The 19,704-nt window shown below is 49.4% G+C and overlaps 1 protein-coding gene across 1 annotated transcript in view; it reads left to right on the top strand.

Moving 5' to 3' along the window:
- Positions 1-19,704, top strand: part of LOC106565168 (protein bassoon) — a 105,852-nt gene that overhangs the window by 73,647 nt on the left and 12,501 nt on the right. The window contains 6 exon segments of the mRNA XM_014131999.3: positions 1,108-4,797; positions 4,800-7,691; positions 11,450-13,556; positions 13,972-14,963; positions 15,103-15,217; positions 15,594-15,749. Of these exon segments, the coding sequence (XP_013987474.2) occupies positions 1,108-4,797; positions 4,800-7,691; positions 11,450-13,556; positions 13,972-14,963; positions 15,103-15,217; positions 15,594-15,749 (9,952 nt within the window).

The following is a 19,704-nucleotide window of genomic DNA, read 5'->3' on the forward strand; positions in this document are numbered from 1 at the left end:
AGGCCATCCGTCTGTGAGCTGAAGCTGAAGCGCAGCTGGATCATGCAGCAAGACAGTGATCCAAAACACACAATCAGTATAGCTTGGCCCAGTCAAGGTCCAGACCTAATCCCAATTGAGATTATTATTATAGGTGTTTTTTGTTTAACCTTTATTTAACTAGGCAAGTCAGTTAAGAACAAATTCTTATTTACAATGATGGCCTACCCTGACCAAACCCGGACAACGAACGCTGGGCCAATTGTGCTCCGCCCTATGGGACTCCCAATCACGGCCGGACGTGATGCAGCCTGGATTTGAACCAGGGACTGCAGTGATGCATCTTGCACTGGGATGCAGTGTCCTTAGACCGCTGTGCCACTCAGGTGCCCAAAGTCCTGCCAGATGTTGTGGCAGGACTTGAAACAAGCAGTTCATGCTTGAAAAACCACACATGTTGCTGAGTTAAAGCAGTTCTGCATGCAAGAGTGGGCCAAAATTCCTCCACAGCGATCTGAGAGACTGATCTACAACTACAGGAAGCATTTGGTTGCAGTCATTGCAGCTAAAGGTGGCACAACCAGTTATTGAGTGTAAGGGGGCAACTATTTTCACATAGGGAAATTGGGTGTTGTATAACTTTGTTAATTAAATACATAACAAAAAAAGTGATACTTATTATATTTGTACACTCAGGTTCCCTTTATCTAATATGAGGTTTGGTTGAAAATCTGATAGCATTCAGTATCAAAAATATGCAAAAAGTTTGAAAATCAGAAAGGGGGCAAGTACTTTTTCATGGCACTGTATGTATTACATTATCTGTTATAGTTGCATGTGCTTTGATGACTGAATTCCTTTCAATGTAATTATTCTCTTGTGTCTTGCCAGAATAGTAATATATCCTGTATAAGCTCCATTGCTTTAATTCCAACCCCTATCATCTGTGAAACAAATGCTCATAAAAGTGACACTACCGATGAGTTAGGTGAAATGATAGGAAAGAAAGGGTGCGCTGATGCCTGTAATAGACTTTTTGTTATAGAAATAAATGAAGTCAAGGGGAAAAAGGACTGATGCTAATACCGCCCTCTGACCTCTCGCTTTTTTTCTCTCTCTTTCCTTCAGTATTCCAACAAGTCCAGCACACAGAGCCTCAGTGACACGGGCTACTCGTCAGATGGGATATCCGGCTCCATGGGCGAGATCACAGGCCAGATCCAGGAGGATCCGGGGTTGAAGCTGAGTGAACGAGGCCCCTCGAGCCCCTCTGAGATAACCAAGCTGGAGAGCTCCATGCGGCCGCTGCTAGAGTCAAAGTCCAAGGCCGCTGCAGACCAGGGCCGGGGGAGGCCTCACTCTCTGTCCATTGGCCAGGACGAGGAGTACAACTCGGATGGGGAAGTGTCGGACGATCTCAGCTCAAAGCTGCGCCACGACTATGTGGAGGACAGCAGCGAGAGTGGTCTGTCCCCCTTACCGCCCAGGCAGAAGAAGTCCCATAAAGAAATGACAGATGAGGAGTTCATGAGGAGGCAGATCATGGAAATGAGCGCTGACGAGGATGAGATGGAGGAGGAGGAAGGGTACGGCTACCAGAAAACAAAAAACAAAAAGGATTTGGGGAAGGAGAAACGACGAAGCCTCACCCACCATTCCAGTAGTTTTGAAGAGGACACCAAGGGCGCTGATGGTGAAGAAGATGAAGGTATGATGGCTTCCCAAGGAGGCCTGCGGCGGTTTAAGACCATCGAGCTGAACAACTCAGAGCATGACCTCAGAGAGCCAGAGCTGGAGATGGAGAGCCTGACTGGATCACCAGAGGAGCGGTCGAGGGGGGAGTATTCATCCACCCTACCTGCCACTACTCCCAGCTACACCTCCGGCACGTCCCCTACCTCTGTGTCCTCCATGGAGGATGACAGTGACAGCAGCCCCAGCCGCAGGCAGAGACTGGAAGAAGCCAAGCAGCAGAGGAAGGCTCGCCACCGCTCCCATGGCCCACTCCTGCCCACCATTGAGGACTCATCTGAGGAAGACGAGCTGAGGGAGGAGGAGGAGCTTTTGAGAGAGCAGGAGAAGATGAGAGATCTGGACCTGCAGAGGATCCGCAGCACAGCCAGGAAAACTAAGAGAGACAAAGAGGAGCTGAGGGCCCAGAGACGTAGAGAGAGATCCAAGACTCCGCCAAGCAACCTCTCTCCCATTGAGGATGCATCCCCAACAGAGGAGCTGAGACAGGCAGCAGAGATGGAGGAGCTCCACAGATCCTCCTGCTCAGAGTACTCCCCTTCCATGGATTCAGAGGCAGAGGGCTTTGAAATGATGGGCTCCAAGCTCTACAAGTCAGGAAGCCACCACAATCTACCCACGTTCATGTCTCTCTACTCCCCCACTGAAAAACCTACTGCCACTTCACCATCTGACAAGACACTGAAAAGTGCAGAGGAGGTTTATGAAGAAATGATGAGGAAAGCAGAGATACTGCAGCAGCAGCAGCAGCAGGGACAGCCAGGAAGGCCAGGTCAACAACAAGGAAGTCCACAAAGGCAACCGGCTGGGGCACCTCAGCCTGGCAATAAACAACATCTAGACACTGGAGCTTCCCTAACACCTGGCTCCAGCCCCACACAGATCTCTGCACCTGTTTCCTTCTCCTCAAACGACCCACGTGGGTCTGGAAGAGGGATCCCCCAAGGAATCAGTGTGACACAGCATCTATCGAAAGAAACCCAAGACAGGATGAGGACGCAGACTGCCAAAATAGGGGGTGTAATCCCCCCGGCAGCTGGAAGACCAGGTACTCATGGACCAGCACAGGGGGTGCCTCCTCCTGACCCTGGAGGGCCCTCCATCGCATCCTCCCTCTTCTCCTATTTTAAAGGCCCCAGTCCTCCTGTTTCCCCTGCTCCCTCTCCCTCACAGAGCCCCACTCATTCCCCGTCCCCACGACCCTCAGGGCCTGGGGTGTCCCCTCGACCCACAGGGCCTGGGGTGTCCCCTCGACCCACAGGGCCTGGGGTGACCCCACGACCCACTGGGCCTGGGGGGTCCCCACGACATTCTCAGCCTGGCGCTGGCGGCCCAACCTCCCCAATACCGCCACAACAACATGGAGCCCAGACGCCACAAAGATCAGCGTCGCCACGCCTTGCAAGACAACAGTCCTCCTCCGACTCACCAGTAATGGTGATAACTCTGGGCTCTGAGACCACCACCAGTTCTGCCAAGCCTTTAACTGTAAACTCTTCCACTTCGCCCCTGTCCTCGCCAACACAGGGTATACGTCAGCCCATGTATCAGCAACATATTCCTTCAACAAGCTCCCCAACATCCCCACAAATGCACCCACTGCACCAAACCCCTCAACCCGGTGTACAGAGGCCCCAAACTGCAGAGAGGGTTAATATTAGTATGAGCATGACAATGACAACCACAGCTACCACATACAGTCGTGGGTCAATGTCAATGGAAAATATCTCCCTATGCAGAATCTCCAACGTTCCAGGTACCTCTAGGGTCGTGGAGCAGGGCCAAATTCAAATGCATCCGAGTGGACCTGCATCTGTGGTGGACCTGAGAGCACCAATGAAGCCCGCCCCAATCATCATGACTGACCAGGGCATGGATCTAACGTCTCTGGCAACTGATACAAGGAGGTATTCTCTCGATGCTGAACAACCACCCAGCCGTCACACAGCGGTGCAGGACCTGAATGCAGCCATGAACCTGAATGCACAAGAGCAGCCGCATGTGTCTGCGTCCACTCCAACAACAGTCACCGTGGCAGCCTCCATGTTTATATCTCAGCCGAAGGGGCATCCAGTGGTTTACGGAGATCCCCTGCAGAACCGTATGGATCTGGGGCAAGGCGTTGGATCAGCAATGTGTCTTACACAAACTAAGACACCCATCACTGACCCGTCCATTCCTAAGATTGACGCATGTCTGGAGGATCTGGGCATCCAGCAGCAGCAGCTCCAGATGCAGCAGCAGAAGCTCCTACAGCAACAGCAGCTCCTCGAGCAGCAGCTCCAGCAGCACCAGCAGTCCTCTTTCGCTCGCTATAACCTAGCGAACCAGGTCCAGCCACTGTTGCGGAAGAAAGACCTGGTGGTGAGCCAGACAAGCGTTGGCATTGCTCAGCCTGTGGTCAGTGTCAGTGCAATTCCTAGAGTATCTCCCTTACCTCCTCAGCCAGTGTCTGTGTCTCCACCTTCCTCTAACACTCAGCACGACTATTGTCAGGGTGGGCTTGCTTTGGAGTTGAAGAACAAGCCCACGGTCATGAACCTGTCCACGGGAAAGCCCCATGTCATGATGGTCCAACTGGAAGACCGCAGTACATCTCAGGTGGCCACAGTGACTCAGCTGGTCAAAGAGCCTCCTCCTCCTCCTCCTCCCCAGGTCCTGGATCTCACTGGTGGACAGATGCAGAAACCAGAGAACCAAGTGGCTTGTTGTGACGTCGTTTACAAGTTACCCTTCGCTGGTAGTTGTGCAGGGAACTTAACTCAGAAAAATCTTACCACTGAACCTTCCCAAGTCACCCTTCCACCCCCTGCCCCACATTACAGTGTAAACCAGCAACAACAACAACAGCAGCAGCAGAAACGACAACAACAACAACAACAACAACACAACAACAACAACAACGTCATCAACAACAACAGCAACATCATCATCAACAACAACAGCAACATCATCAACAACAACAACAACAACCTGGAAATAATGGCTACCAGACATCAAGCATGCAAGGAGCACCAGAGGAGCTTAAACCAATGCAGGGAGTCCCTCCATACCCTATACCCCCTGGAGGGAGGCTTCAACCTTCCATGTCTGACACCAACCTGTCTAATGCAGGACTTCAGTACTATCAGAGGACTGACCCTGGGGACCTGGCCGTGGATCTGAGCACCATGAATCAAACCTACGAAGGAGGATATCTTGGCATGGGTGCGCAGTATGGATCCTACACAGACTTACGTCATGAAGGAGATGTTACAGGTCCTCCCTTACCCCTGCGAAGATACGGCTCCATGTCCAACATCAACCAAGACTACGGCTATGGACAGGCAGGTTTACCGGACGCCAACCTGGCACAGTATAGTGCCACCACTGCCAGGGAGATCAGCCGAATGTGTGCAGCTCTGAACTCTATGGACCAGTTCGGTCAACGGTACAGCAACCCTGACATGATGCAGTATGGTGCTGGAAGAGGAGCAGGCCCTGCAGCCAGGCTCAACCTACAGCAAAGTTTAGCATCAATCCGAGCCAACCTACTCTATGGCCCTGACGGTAGGCCCACTGCACACGGCCAAGCCATAACCAATCTGATCAATGCCAGACAAGCAAGCATACGAGCCTTATATCCATCTGCAATGAGAGGAGCTGATGGCATGACATACTCCACCATCAACAGCCCAATAGCCTCTACCTTGCCAATAACTACCCAGCCTTCCTCTGTTCTGCGACCCATGCCACGGGGAATATACCGACCTTACCCTGCAGGCGTGACCGCTGTACCACTGGCTAGCCTCACCAGGTTGCCTCATGTGACCCCAAGGATGCCTCTGTCTACACAGGGACCTTATGGTTACGCTTCTCCCAACCAGTTTCCTACAACAGCTGGCGTTCCTGGAAATGTACCTGACACAAGCACCTCCACCCAGGAAGCTCCTGTCTACCTTGGGAAGCCTTTGGCAACCGTCGCTGTGCACGCAGCTGCAACTTTACCACCGGCCCAAACGGTTTCTCATATGGGTGGACAGAGTGTACAAACTACTGCAATGCCAATTCAGTCTGCAAACCAACAGACCCCCCAAACTCATATCCAAGCGCAGAAAGTTACGACACACCCCCATACACAAACTCAAATGCAAGTCCAAATCCATCAACAAATGCAGTCCCAAATACAGCAACAAATGCAAACTCAAATGCAACAACAAATACCAACTCAAACTCAAGCTTTATCCCTGACTCAAACCCAGTCCCAGCTAATAACTCAGCCTCAGCCCCAGGCTCTAGTGCAGCACCAGACTCAGCTGCAGCCCCAGACCACACCCCAGGCTGCAGCAGCCAGCACCACCATTGCTACTTCTGTAGACCCAGAGCTAGAAAAGGTAGAAGAGCGTTTGAGACAGCAGCAAGAGCAGATGCTGCAGATGGAGCGAGAGCGTGTGGAGCTGGAGAAACTTCGACAAATGCGGCTGCATGAGGAACTGGAGAGAGACCGCATGGAGCTCCAGAGGCACAGGGAGAAAGAACAGATGCTGGTGCAGCGCGAGATTCAGGAGCTGCAGACCATCAAACAGCAAGTCCTGCATCAACAGCAATCGGAAAGGGAGACCCAGCTGGTCATGCAGAGGGAACAGCTAGCCCAGCAGAGGATGCAACTGGACCAGATCCAGTCGCTGCAGCAGCAGCTCCAGCAGCAGTTGGAGGAGCAGAAGAGGCAGAAGACTGCAGTGGTGGAGGCAGCAGCTGCAGCCGCAGCAGCCGAGGCAGCTGCTGCATCGGCAGCAGCAGCTGCTACAGCCACTACTGCTCAAGGGGTAGTAGTTGGAGGAGGAACCCCTCAAGGTTTCATCATCTGTGACCAGAGTGGTAGGGTGATTCAACAGGAGGGCCAAAGTGTGCAGTTCTGGCAACCCCACATGGAAGGGCAGGTGGTCCAAACAGTGGTGACCCCAAGGCCTATATCTAGCTCTGCCTCTGAGATGTCCTTCAGAAATAGTGAGGATCAGGCGGAGTCCAGAGTCATGAAGAAGCGGAACTCTATGCCTCGTCTTAGGGACGAAGCAGAGGAGGAGCCGGTGAGGAGGATTGCAGATAGCTGCGTGCAGACGGATGATGAAGATGGTGAGGACAGGTATATGAACCGTAGGGGCAGGAGAACCAGGCGCATCGCCGACTGCAGCGTCCAGACAGACGACGAGGATCAAGCAGAGTGGGAACAACCGGTTAGGCGCAGGAGATCACGCTTCTCCAAGCACTCAGACTCTAGCGCGGAGGTCAAATCCGACGGAACCTCCAAAGTGTCCTCCTCTAGTATAGCCATTCAGACCACCAACGACTCCTCATGCCAGACTGAGACAGACCAGTTGGGCAGGGTCTCACCTGCAATCCACATCACTGCGGCTGAGACAAACAAGGTGGAGCTACTACACTACATCTCTGCTCCAGAGAGGACCCATAAGGGTGAGAGCTTGGCCTGTCAGACCGAACCAGAGGTCCAGTCTCAGGGGGTGGTGGCCCCTCAGCTCAGCGTCCCCACCACCATCAGCCCATACTCCACCACCATGCAGATGGTAGGCTCCACCCCATCTCCTCCCCAAGGGGTGGCCAAGTTTGAAAGGAGGAAACCCGATCCTCTGGATATCGGCTACCAAGGCCAGCAGCAGAACGAGTCCCCATCTCGTCAGCCTCCCAAGTCTCCTCAGGTGCTGTACTCCCCCGTGTCCCCTCTGTCACCCCATCGGATGCTGGAGACCACCTTCACCTCCCAGGAGAAACTCAACAAGGCGCACGTCACACCCCAGCAGAAAGCCTTCACTGCCGAGTCCCCTCAGCGTCATCAGAGCCTCCCCAGGCCCATCAAGAGTGTGCAGCGCTCCATGTCAGACCCCAAACCCCTCAGCCCCACCTCAGAAGACCCTGCCAAGAACAGGTTCTCACCTTATCATCAGCAGGCCCTCTCCAACAGTCAGGTATGTAAGAAGTTACATTATTATTTCACTTTCACTTCAGTAACATTAAAACCCTGCGAGACCCCCGGTTGCAAAGATGCAACAGGTCCTACCCTGCAAAAAAATATACTAAATATATTCACATCACCAAATAACAGATTAGAACTCACTGTTTTGCAAAGAAGGTCTACAGTATCCTCAACAGGACTCTCTGGGGTAGCACCATGGTGTAGCCGGAGGACAGCAATTTTCCGTCCTCTTCTGGGTACATTGACTTCAATACAACACTTAGGAGGTTAATGGTTCTCACCTCCTTCCATAGACTTACCAAGTAATTATGATGACTTCCGGAGGAATCGGAGCTCTTGCAGCATAAACTGACATGTTGTCCACCCAATCAAAGCATCAGTGAATGAATCTAGTACTAAAAGCATAAGGTACAGCTAGATAGCACTCCAGTGCATAAAATGTGGTGAGTAGTTGACTCAAAAAGAGAGAAAGACAGTTGAGCAGTTTTGAACAAATTCATTTCTTAAAAAGTTAAGGAGAAGCAACAGACAGAGAGCTAGCTACAGTGCTTTCAGAAAGTAGTCATACTCATAATTCATAATTTTTCCACATTTTGTTGTGTTACAACCTGAACTTTAAATGTATTAAATTGAGATTTTGTGTCACTGGCCTACTGTCAGAGTGTGCGCAACTGGTCGAAGGAAGTCAGGTGCAGGAGAACAGAGATGAGTGAACAGGCACACTTTATTAAGGCAGAGGAAAAACAGCCGGACGCAACTGCGTCACAACACTCCGGCACAAGGAACAAAGCGATAGCGCACAAATTACACAAAATGGTAGAAATAACCAACCCACGGGTTATAACAATACCCGGCGCAAAACGTAACGAAAAAACAAATTCCACCCACAGATAAATAAATATCAGAGGAAAGTAGAAAGCCCGCAGTATATCTGAGGGAGGCTGATACTTGGCCACAAGTGGATCTTCCAGCAAGACAATGGACCCCAAGCACACATCAAAATCCACAAAGAAATGGTTAATTGACCACAGCTTTTTGGAGGCAGAATTGCTTATTTATTTTTCTCTATTATAATGAACACGATGGGAGACTGAGAGCTGGTTTCAAGCGCAGGGCGCAGCAGGTGTTTATTGGTAAAGGACCGCAGGAGGAGGCAGGTAGCTGGGTCCATGGGAAGGCAGAAACTCATACACAGGGGGTCCAAAAAGACAACAATACAGGCCGGGAAAAGGCAAGTAATGTCGTCCGGGAGATCAGGCAATAGGTTGATAACAGAAAATCCGATAGGCTAAAGTACAGGCAGGGAATAGGAAAAAGGCGTCATTAGTGAGGCAGGCAAAAACGATCATACACAGGAGGATTAAATTCCGGGAAAATCAGAGCTCCGAATAGAAATGTGTCACAAAACAAACAATACCTCACAATGATGGGGTGCAAAGAACTGAACTAAATAGTGTGTGATAATGACATACAGGTGTGTGAACAGGTGATCAGAATTCAGGTGATTGGGATCTGGAGAGTGAGCTGCGTTCAGGGGATCTACGTGTTTGAGAGTGTGAGTTGGAAGCAGACGTTACATCTATCCTGCCCTGATTCAGAATATAGAATTTGTATAGCCATGGCACACTTTTTTTTAAGAGCGATTGAAGATTGAAATAAAACAAATCTAAATTTAAACACCAAAATAAAGGTGTGGATTTTTATCCATCCTCCCCTGATTCAGAATATATAATTTTCGTAGTCATGGCACGCTTGGTTCAATAGATATTGATGAGAGAAGAGTGGCGCAGCAGTCTAAGGCACTGCATTGCAGTGCTAGAGGCGTCACTACAGACCCGGGTTCATCTTACAAGAACGTCTAACGCTCCTTTGTGACCATCATGAAACGTCCCCTTGTGGTTATTGAATGTCCCATGGATAACATCCTATCAGAACCAAATAGGAACATTTTCCCAACGTTACCTAATGGCCATCAAAATACCTTATTATAACGTTATACTGTGACCAAACTGGGACCTGTACTGAACATGCTCTTATGGTCCCTCGGTTAACGTCATGTTTTAATGTTCCTAGAACGTTCTCAGAACATCAGTGGGATAACGTCTAGCCGAAACCCTTAAAGGGACCTAATGGGAACGTCGGCTAATGTTCTTAGGACATCCCCTGTTTTCTGGGTAAACTCATGTTTAGACCTAGATGTAACTCTTAGTAGCAACTGGTGTGTGTCCTGTCTTCTCTAAATTATAGAGATTATGTAGAAAAAGAAAATTGAGAAACAAACATTCTGAGCCAGAGCTAGAGGTATTTTCCTATGTTGCAAAAATACTTGGGACAATCAGGGTTAAGACACTGTAAATCATAATGACCAGCTATGAAAATAAATACATACATTTATTATTTTGAAGAGAACAAGCATTTGTTCTCAAACTACTTTTTTTATTATAACTGTGTTATATACAGTTGAGAGCATAGAGAGTAGACAACACAATACTGAACAGAGTGATACTGAATAGACTAGAGTCTTGTGTGAGAGCACATATGCATCACACAGGGTTTGGCATCAAAGGACGTGACAGAATGTTCTCAGGAGAGCAGCTGTCCATGCCAGGCACCAAGCAAGCTTCCCCTTTACTCCATTATACCATCCTCTCTGTTTCTCACTCCATAGTTTTCCCTGATATCATTTTCTTTTTTCTACTTTGCCTTTTCTAGCTTTACCACACACACACACACACACACACACACACACACACACACACACACACACACACACACACACACACACACACACACACACACACACACACACACACACACACACACACACACACACACACACACACTCCACCTCCCATCCCTCTCTTTCTCCATCATGCTATCCCTGCTATATCTGGCAAAGCCCTTAGACATGCCAAGGGGAGACACAATGTGAAGGCATCCTGCTATAGCCCTGCTGTCTTCCGGCATGTTAGCAGCTGGTCAAAGTAAAGTCAGATCCTTCTGCACTCAGTGCGAAGGCTGTCAGAGGAACAGGCACACATAGAAATCATAAGAGGATTTTTGCATGTATTTTCTTGTTTTATTTGTACTGGGCATTCATCAACATTTGTAAAAATGGCATTCTCACGGATACTTATTCAATTCACCATGGGTCTACACAACTCCTAAACTGTAAGTAGAAAGAAGGAATCTTGTCATGTTTGAATGTTTTTTCTCTTCTGTGAACAATGATTTATTATTGCTCTTAGTTTGTTGTTGTTGCCATTTGGTTTTGAGATAAGTAAGGAAAAGGTGGATGACTATGTTACGGTTGGAATTTTATAAGGCTCTGAAAATAAGAATATTAATTATTTATGCTGAGAATCGCTCCCAGGTTGTCCATTCTTTCTCACGTGGACATTATTCTTCACGGTCTCTTCCCATTGTAGCACTCATCTTTTACAGAGTTCTGTTTAATAAGAAACTTGCTCTTGGTGTTCTTTTTGCTCATTTATTTATGATGGAAGTGTTTTTTAATGGACCCAAACTAATTTGAAACATAATTATACATTTTACCTTAAATTGATGCTAAGCTATTCATATGAAATTGACATTTTCTGAATTAAGCTATAAAAAAATTACAATGAGTAGAAGAGGGAGACTGGACTGTAATCGTCACATAACACTTTAGTGCAATTAGTCTGATTTCCATGCAGGCATTCTGTTCATTGTTATGTGCGTGTCGTCCTAATGGTGCTTCTCTTCCTGTAGCTCCAGATGGCCACCCTGCAGCAACAGCAGAACTCTCTGATGAGAAAGGTGAAGAGGACCCTGCCTAGCCCTCCTCCAGAAGAAAGCCCTCTCCCCATCGTCACCCCAGCCATGTCCCACATGTACAGCAGCCCCCCGGGGATGCAGCCCCAGAGGGTGCTGCCAAGGCCCGCCCAGGGGGTCACTAAGGCTGGCCTGCTGAGCGAGCTGAAGGCCGTGGAGCAGGAGTCTACCAAGCTCCGCAAGCAGCAGCAGGAGTTGGAGGAGGAGGAGAAGGAGATTGACGCCAAGCTGCGGTACCTGGAACTGGGCATCCATCAGCGCAAGGAGACCCTGGTGAAGGAGAGGGAGAGGAGGGAGCTGGCCTACATGCGCTGCATGGGCGACGCCCGTGACTACATGTCGGACACCGAGCTTAACAACCTGAGGATGGTTGCAGCCACGGGGACGTTCGATGGTAACGGTCTGCTGACGAGGCCCAGCACGGCGCCGATGAGCCAGTTCACCAACGACCTCGGCCCGGCCTCCCAGTACCCGCCCACCTCCTCCTACATGGCCTATCAGTACCCACAGAGCCAGCCCACACCCACACAGCAGCCAACCGCTGCTTACCAACAGATCGGTTTCCAGCCCCCTCAGTACCCAACAGCTGGCCAGCCCCAGCCAGGCACCTTCCAGCCACACCCACCCCAAGGCCCAGGTTACCAGACCCAGCCAGGCTACCCAGCCCATGGGGGCTATGGCCAGCCTTCCTACCATACAGACCTGGGCATGCAGCAGCATAGCCACCAGGGTTTCCAGCCTCCCAACCCCTCTATCCCAGGCCAACACCTCCCCTACCCAGGCCAGAGCCCCTACCCCGGCCAGGGGATGTCCTATCAGCCCCAGGCAGAGATCCTTACTGTCCACCAGAGGCCTCGTCAGACCTCCCTGGCCGACCTGGAACAGAAGCTGCCCACCAACTACGAGGTGATCAGTAACCCTGCCGTCTCGGTGGCCACATCAGCTCCAGACACCTGCTTTGGCTCAGTCTATGCCTCTAACACCATGCCCAACGCCTACGTGCAGTACCGCCCCCCGGAACCTGTGCTGACCCACGGAGTGGACAGCCCCACATCAGCCTATGCTGCAGATGGCCTCTACACCTCCAACCTGGAGCAGAATATCCCCAGGAACTACGTCATGATTGACGACATCAGCGAGCTGACCAAAGAGAACACAGGCCCTGCTGTTGATGCTCTTGGCCATCCAATAGGAGGACGCTACGGTGAGAACGGCCCCGTGCGCCAGACTGGCTACGGCAATGAGCCTGTGGACCCGTACATGCCTGCAGGCACCACGGGCTACCACCAGCAGGGTGCTGTGGACCCCCGGACCACCACTACTGGGGGATCTTCTTATTACTATGACGACTATAATAAACACCCCAGCACAACACGTCCAGGGGGCCCAGGGCCCCAGAAACACCCATCCAAGAACCTGGCCCCTGCCGTGGTCTCCTCCGGTAAGCGCAGCAAGCACAGGAAGCAAGGAATGGAGCAGAAGATCTCAAAGTTCTCCCCCATCGAGGAGGCGCGGGACGTTGAGTCTGACCTGGCCTCTTACACCATGACCACCTCTACCGGCGGCAGCTGCACCGTGGTGTCCCGGTCCGGGGTGAAGAAGAGCGGCTACGACCAGCAGAAGTACTATGGCGGCCAGCCGGGAAGCCGGGAAGCCCTGGAAGAGGAGGACCGGATGTACGGCTCGGGGAGATCCCGGTCTACAGGCTACGGCATGGACAAGATCTCCTCCAGGGACTCCTCAGGCTACAGGAGCAAGTCCTACGAGAGGGACGCCTTGGAGCGGTCTCAGAGAGGCAACCGCGGTGGACGGAACTCAGAGGAGGAGAGCCCCCTCAGTCCCATGGGGAAGCCTGTGGGGATCGGACGAGGCGGCACCGGGGTACCAGGGGATCCCCATGACGTGAGGAACCAGTACGGCTCCAGCCACTCCCTGCCGGACGTCCAGGATCACCACATGAAGGACCTGCCCAGGAGCCACGTGTACAAACCAGATGACCCATACCTTGTAGACGACATGCACGCAGCTGTGTCGGACAGCGAAGGTAACTGGTGCTGAATGCCACTAACTGCCTGACCTCCTCTGTCTCTCTGTCTGCTGGAAAGAGTCTGTATGCCAAGTGTGGTCTTTAGAGCAGCACGACGGCTCCTTCTGTTATGTGACTGTTTGAAAAGACGCGCATGTTGTGCCCAATGCATAAACCGCATCTGCCTATGTTTCGTATATCTTTTTCTGTTTTTGCATGCTGAAAACATTTTTAAAAATGTAGTTTTGTGATTTTACACGTTTTTGCTGTTTTTTGTTTGACTCTGAAAGACTTTGCATGTTTTTGAGACTTTCGGCCTGTCTTTTTGTCTGTCGTCTGCATGGGTTCAGTTCAGTCTGCATGTCTCTCTTCTTCTCCTCTCTACACATCACAAAAGGAAACTGACTGATGATAATCTTTGTTGTCCAAAAAGCCTATCATCTGGGTCAGGAGGAGACGGACTGGTTTGAGAAGCCGAGGGAGGCTCGCGCCAACCGCTCCAGACACCACGGGAGCGCAGGCCACATCTCCACAGGTAGACAACAGACCAGCGCCAACGTGAAGCACACTTACCACGACTACGACGAGCCCCCCGAGGAGCAGGACCTGTGGCCTCAGGATGAGTACAACAACCAACCTCGCCACCCCTCGTCCACCTCATCATCCCGTGACCACCGTGGTTACCATGGCAGTAGCGGCGGCAGTTCGGGGAGGCACTCATCTTCCCGCCACTCTGGCGAGGAGCCCCGGTCATCCAGCCGCTCCTCCAGAACACACCCCAAAGACCCATCCACCCGCTCTGAGGGCCGTGGATCCTCCTCCACCCAGAAGAGGGGAGGCTCGGAACCCCGTTCCTCCCGGGAGGGCTACCGGGATCGGGACTCTGGGGACTACTCCTCCCGTGATCCGGCCTCTGGACACCACCGCGAGGGCACTGGGGGCAGGGGTCAGAGGCCGCCGGGCTCATCTTCCAGGAGACAGGAGGGGGTGCCTTCTGCAGGGGCCAAGCAGGGCCAAGGGCAGCAACCCCAGGCTGGTCCAGGGGGGCCCCAGCAGCAGGGGCAGCGTTCCAGTGGGCAGTCCCAGTCAGGCAGGCAGCCTGGGTCCCAGGGGCCAGACGGGGGACAGCCAGCCCAGCATCCTGTCCAGCAGCAACAACGCACCCAGCAGCAGCAGCAGCAGCAGCAGCAGCAGCCCCTGCAGCAGAGCCAGCTTCCTCAGACCACTGCTGGGGGGCCTCAGGCCAATCCAGGGACCGCAGGGCCAGGTCCCATGGCAGGACCAGGGACAGGACCAGGGACAGGACCAGGTACAGGACCAGGGGCAGGACCAGGAGCGGCACAGCACCAGGATAAACCTGGCCAGACTCCGGCACAAGGCCGGCAGCCAGCTGGACCCACCGCAGGCCAGTCACCAACCACAGCCGTAAGTACATCTTAGATGGGGTTGGTATTTCAAGATCCATTGAATGTCATGTGAAAATGTATGCCATCTTACTTTCTACCTCTTGGTGAACAGCTAGACAGTAATGATTTTGTTCCCCTCTCTTTCTGTTCTGTGACAGGCGACCCCTGCTACACCTGCAGCAGCCATTGGGGGGGCGAAACCTGCAGCAGCGATTGGGGGGGCAGCAGCAGCACAGCCTCCCAAGACAGTTACACCCCCCCTCACAGGCATTGGTGAGACTGACCTATATCTCTCCTATAGTCACATGACATACTACCCAAACACAGAATGACATACTACCCAAACACAGAATGACATACTACCCAAACACAGAATGACATACTACTCAAACACAGAATGACATACTACCTAAACACAGAATGATAAGCCCCCGACATACTTGGGCTCCTGAGTGGCGCAGCGGTCTAAGGCACTGCATCTCAGTGCTAGAGGCATCGCTACAGTCTCTGGTTCGATCCCAGGCTGTGATCGGGAGTCATTGTAAAATCAGAATTTGTTCTTAACTCACTTGCCTAGTTAAATAAAGGTTAAATTAAAATTAAATCAATAAAAATACCATCTGACAGTGCTGTTGTTGTTCCTCTGCAGGCTCTAAAGCAGCCCCTCCTGGAGGGATAGGTAGCAGGCCTGGTGGGATCGGCAGTGCAGCGGCAGGCCAGCCCCCAGCGGACGGGGGAAACGTTCTCACTAATATCCTGGGAGGGGCGGGAGGGGCTGCCGAGCAGGCAGGGAAACTGGGTGATGGTAAGGCCCTGAGTACCTGAATACTGAAAAACTGACACGTATACACTGGGTGCATCTCAAATGACACCCTATTCCAAATACAGTGCACTCCTTTAAGCCAGAGCCCTATGGGCCCTGGTCAAAAGTAGTGCACTATAGAGGGAATAGGGTACAATTTGGGACACAACAAGAGTCTGATGGAATTACAGTTGAACAAATTCTGTATGGTGTGCGTGTGTGCAGTGGTGGAAAAAGTACACACAATTGTCATACTTGAGTAAAAGTAAAGATACCTTAATAGAAAATTGACTCAAGTATAAGTGAAAGTCACCCGGTATAATACTACTTGAGTAAAAGTATTTGGTTTTAAATATACACTACCGGTCAAAAGTTTTAGAACACCTACTCATTCAAGGATTTTTCTTCATTTTTACTATTTTCTAGAAGACATCAAAACTATGAAATAACACATATGGAATCATGTAGTAACCAAAAAGTGTTAAACAAATCAAAATATATGTAATATTTGAGATTCCACCCTTTGCCTTGATGACAGCTTTGTACACTCTTGACATTCTCTCAACCAGCTTCACCTGGAATGCTTTTCCAACAGTCTTGAACGCGTTCCCACATATGCTAAGCACTTGTTGGCTGCTTTTCGTCACTCTGCGGTCCGACTCATCCCAAACCATTTCAATTTGATTGAGGTTGGGGGATTGCGGAGGCCATGTCATTTGATGTAGCACCATCCCTCTCCTTGGTAAAATAGCCTGTACACAGCCTGGAGGTGTGTTGGATCATTGTCCTGTTATAAAAACAAATGATAGTCCCTCTAAGCCCAAACCAGATGGCATGGCGTATCGCTGCAGAATGCTGTGGTAGCCATGCTGGTTAAGTGTGCCTTGAATTCTAAATAAATCACAGACAGTGTCACCAGCAAAGCACCCCCACACCATGACACCTCCTCCTCCATGCTTTATGGTGGGAATTACACATGCAGAGATCACCCACACCGCGTCTCACAAAGACACGGTGGTTAGAACCAGAAATCTCCGATTTGGACTCCAGACCAGAGGACACATTTCCACCGGTCTAATGTCCATTGCTCGTGTTTCTTGGCCAAAGCAAGTCCCTTCTTATTATTGGTGTCCTTTAGTAGTGGTTTCTTTGCAGCAATTCAACCATGAAAGCCTGCTTCACGCAGTCCCTTCTGAACAGTTGATGTTGAGATGTGTCTGTTACTTGAACTCTGTGAAGCATTTATTTGGGCTGCAATTTCTGAGGCTGGCAACTCTAATTAACTTATCCTCTGCAGCAGAGGTAACTCTGGGCCTTCCATTCCTGTGGTGGTCATCATGAGAGCCAGTTTCATCATAGCGCTTGATAGTTTTTCAAAGTTCATGAAACGTTCCGCATTGACTAACTTCCATGTCTTTACAGTAATGATGGACTGTCGTTTCTCTTTGCTTATTTGAGCTATTCTTACCATAATATGGACTTGGTCTTTTACCAAATAGGGTTATCTTCTGTATACCCCCCCCCCCCACCTTGTCACAACACAACTGATTGGCTCAAACACATTAAGAAGGAAAGAAATTCCACAAATTAACTTTTAAGAAGGCACATCTGTTAATTGAAATGCATTCCAGGTGACTACCTTGAAGCTGGTTGAGAGAATGCCAAGAATGTGCAAAGCTGTCATCATGGCAATGGGTGGCTATTTGAAGAATCTCAAATAGAAAATATCCAGTGGCAAGAAAAAGTATGTGAACGCTTTGGAAATACCTGGATTTCTTCATACATAAATTGGTCAAAAAATGTGATCTGATCTTCATCTAGGTCACAACAATAGACAAACACAGTCTGCTTAGACTAATAACACACAAACAATTATATGTTTTCAGTTCTTTATTGAACACACCATGTAAACATTCACAGTGCAGGGTGGGAAAAGTATGTGAACCCTTGGTTTTATATCTGGTTGACCCTTTTTTGGGTGCAATAACCTCAACCAAACGTTTTCTCTAGTTGCGGATCAGACCTGCACAACAGTCAGGAGGAATTTTTCCATTCCTCTTTACAAAACTGTTTCAGTTAAGCAATATTCATGGGATGTCTGGTGTGAACTGCTCTCTTGAGGTCATGCCACACCATCTCAATCTGTTGATGCCATTCTGTTGTTGATTTACTTCTGTGTTTTGGGTCGTTGACCTGTTGCATCACCCAACTTCTGTTGAGCTTCAGTTGGCGGACAGATAGCCTAACATTCTTCTGCAAAATGTCTTGACAAACTTGGGAATTAATTTTTCTGTCGATTACAGCAAGCTGTCCAGGCCCTGAGGCAGCAAAACAGCCCCAAATCATGATGCTCCCTCCACCATACTTTACAGTTGGGTTGAGATTTTGGTGTGTTGTGCCTTTTTTTCTCCACACATAGTGTTGTGTGTTCCTTCCAAACAACTCAACGGTAGTTTCATCTGTCCACAGATTTTTACATATACATTTTAGTCACTTAACATACACTCTTATCCAGAGAGACTTACAGTAGTGAATGCATACATTTCATACATTTTTTTCTCTGTACTGGTCCCTCGTGGGAATCGAACCCACAACCCTGGCGTTGCAAACACCATGCTCTACCAACTGAGCCACATGGGACCACACGGGATAATATTTTGCCAGTAGCGCTGTGGAACATCCAGGTGCACTTTTGCAAACTTCAGACGTGCAGCAATGTTCTTTTTGGACAGCAGTGGCTTCTTCCGTGGTGTCCTCCCATGGAAACCATTCTTGTTTAGTGTTTTACATATCATAGACTCGTCAACAGAGATGTTTTGTTTAATCAAGTTCATATTTATATCAAAACCAGCTTTTTACATTAGCATGTGATGTTCAGAACTAGCATACCCACCGAAAACTTCCGGTGAATTTACTAAATTACTCATGATAAACGTTCACAAAATACATAACAATTATTTTAAGAATTATAGATACAGAACTCCTTTATGCAATCGCGGTGTCAGATTTTAAAATAGCTTTTCGGCGAAAGCACATTTTGTAATATTCTGAGTACATAGCTCGGCCATCACGGCTAGCTATTTTGACACCCACCAAGTTTGGGGCTCACTAAACTCAGAATTACTATTAGAAAAATTGGATTACCTTTGCTGTTCTTCGTCAGAATGCACTCCCAGGACTTCTACTTCAACAACAAATGTTGTTTTGGTTCCAAATAATCCAGTTATATTCAAATAGCTCCGTTTTGTTCGTGCATTCAGGTCACTATCCGAAAGGTGACGCGCGAGCGCATTTCGTGACAAAAAAATTCAAAATATTCCATTACCGTACTTAGAAGCATGTCAAACGCTGTTTAAAATCAATTTTTATGCTATTTTTCTCGTAAAATAGCGATAATATTCCAACCGGGTGACGTTGTATTCATTCAAAGGCTGAAAGAAAAAAATGGAGTAGTCTCGTGACCGCGCATCTCCAGTGTCACTGTCCCCAGGCTGACCACTTACAAATTCTCCTGCAGACACCCCATTCCACTTTCTGGCGGCTTCAGTGAGCCAATGGAAGTCTTAGAAAATGTCACGTTACAGCACAGATGCTGTATTTTCGAGAGAGATGCAACAGAAGGACAACAAATTGTCAGACAGGGCACTTCCTGTATGGAATCTTCTCAGGTTTTGGCCTGCCATATGAGTTCTGTTATACTCACAGACACCATTCAAACAGTTTTAGAAACTTTAGAGTGTTTTCTATCCAAATCTATGAATTATATGCATATTCTCGTTTCTGGGCAGGAGTAGTAACCAGATTAAATCGGGTACATTTTTTATCCGGCCGTGAAAATACTGCCACCTATCCCAAAGAAGTTAAATTCTGTATTCAATGTAGACAATAATTTGTGTGTTATTAGTTTAAGCACACCATGTTTGTCTATTGTTGTGACTTAGATGAAGATCAGATCAAA

This window comes from Salmo salar, chromosome 12 (genome assembly GCF_965601325.2).
Source record: "Salmo salar chromosome 12, fSalSal1, whole genome shotgun sequence".
Classification (NCBI taxonomy): domain Eukaryota; kingdom Metazoa; phylum Chordata; class Actinopteri; order Salmoniformes; family Salmonidae; genus Salmo; species Salmo salar.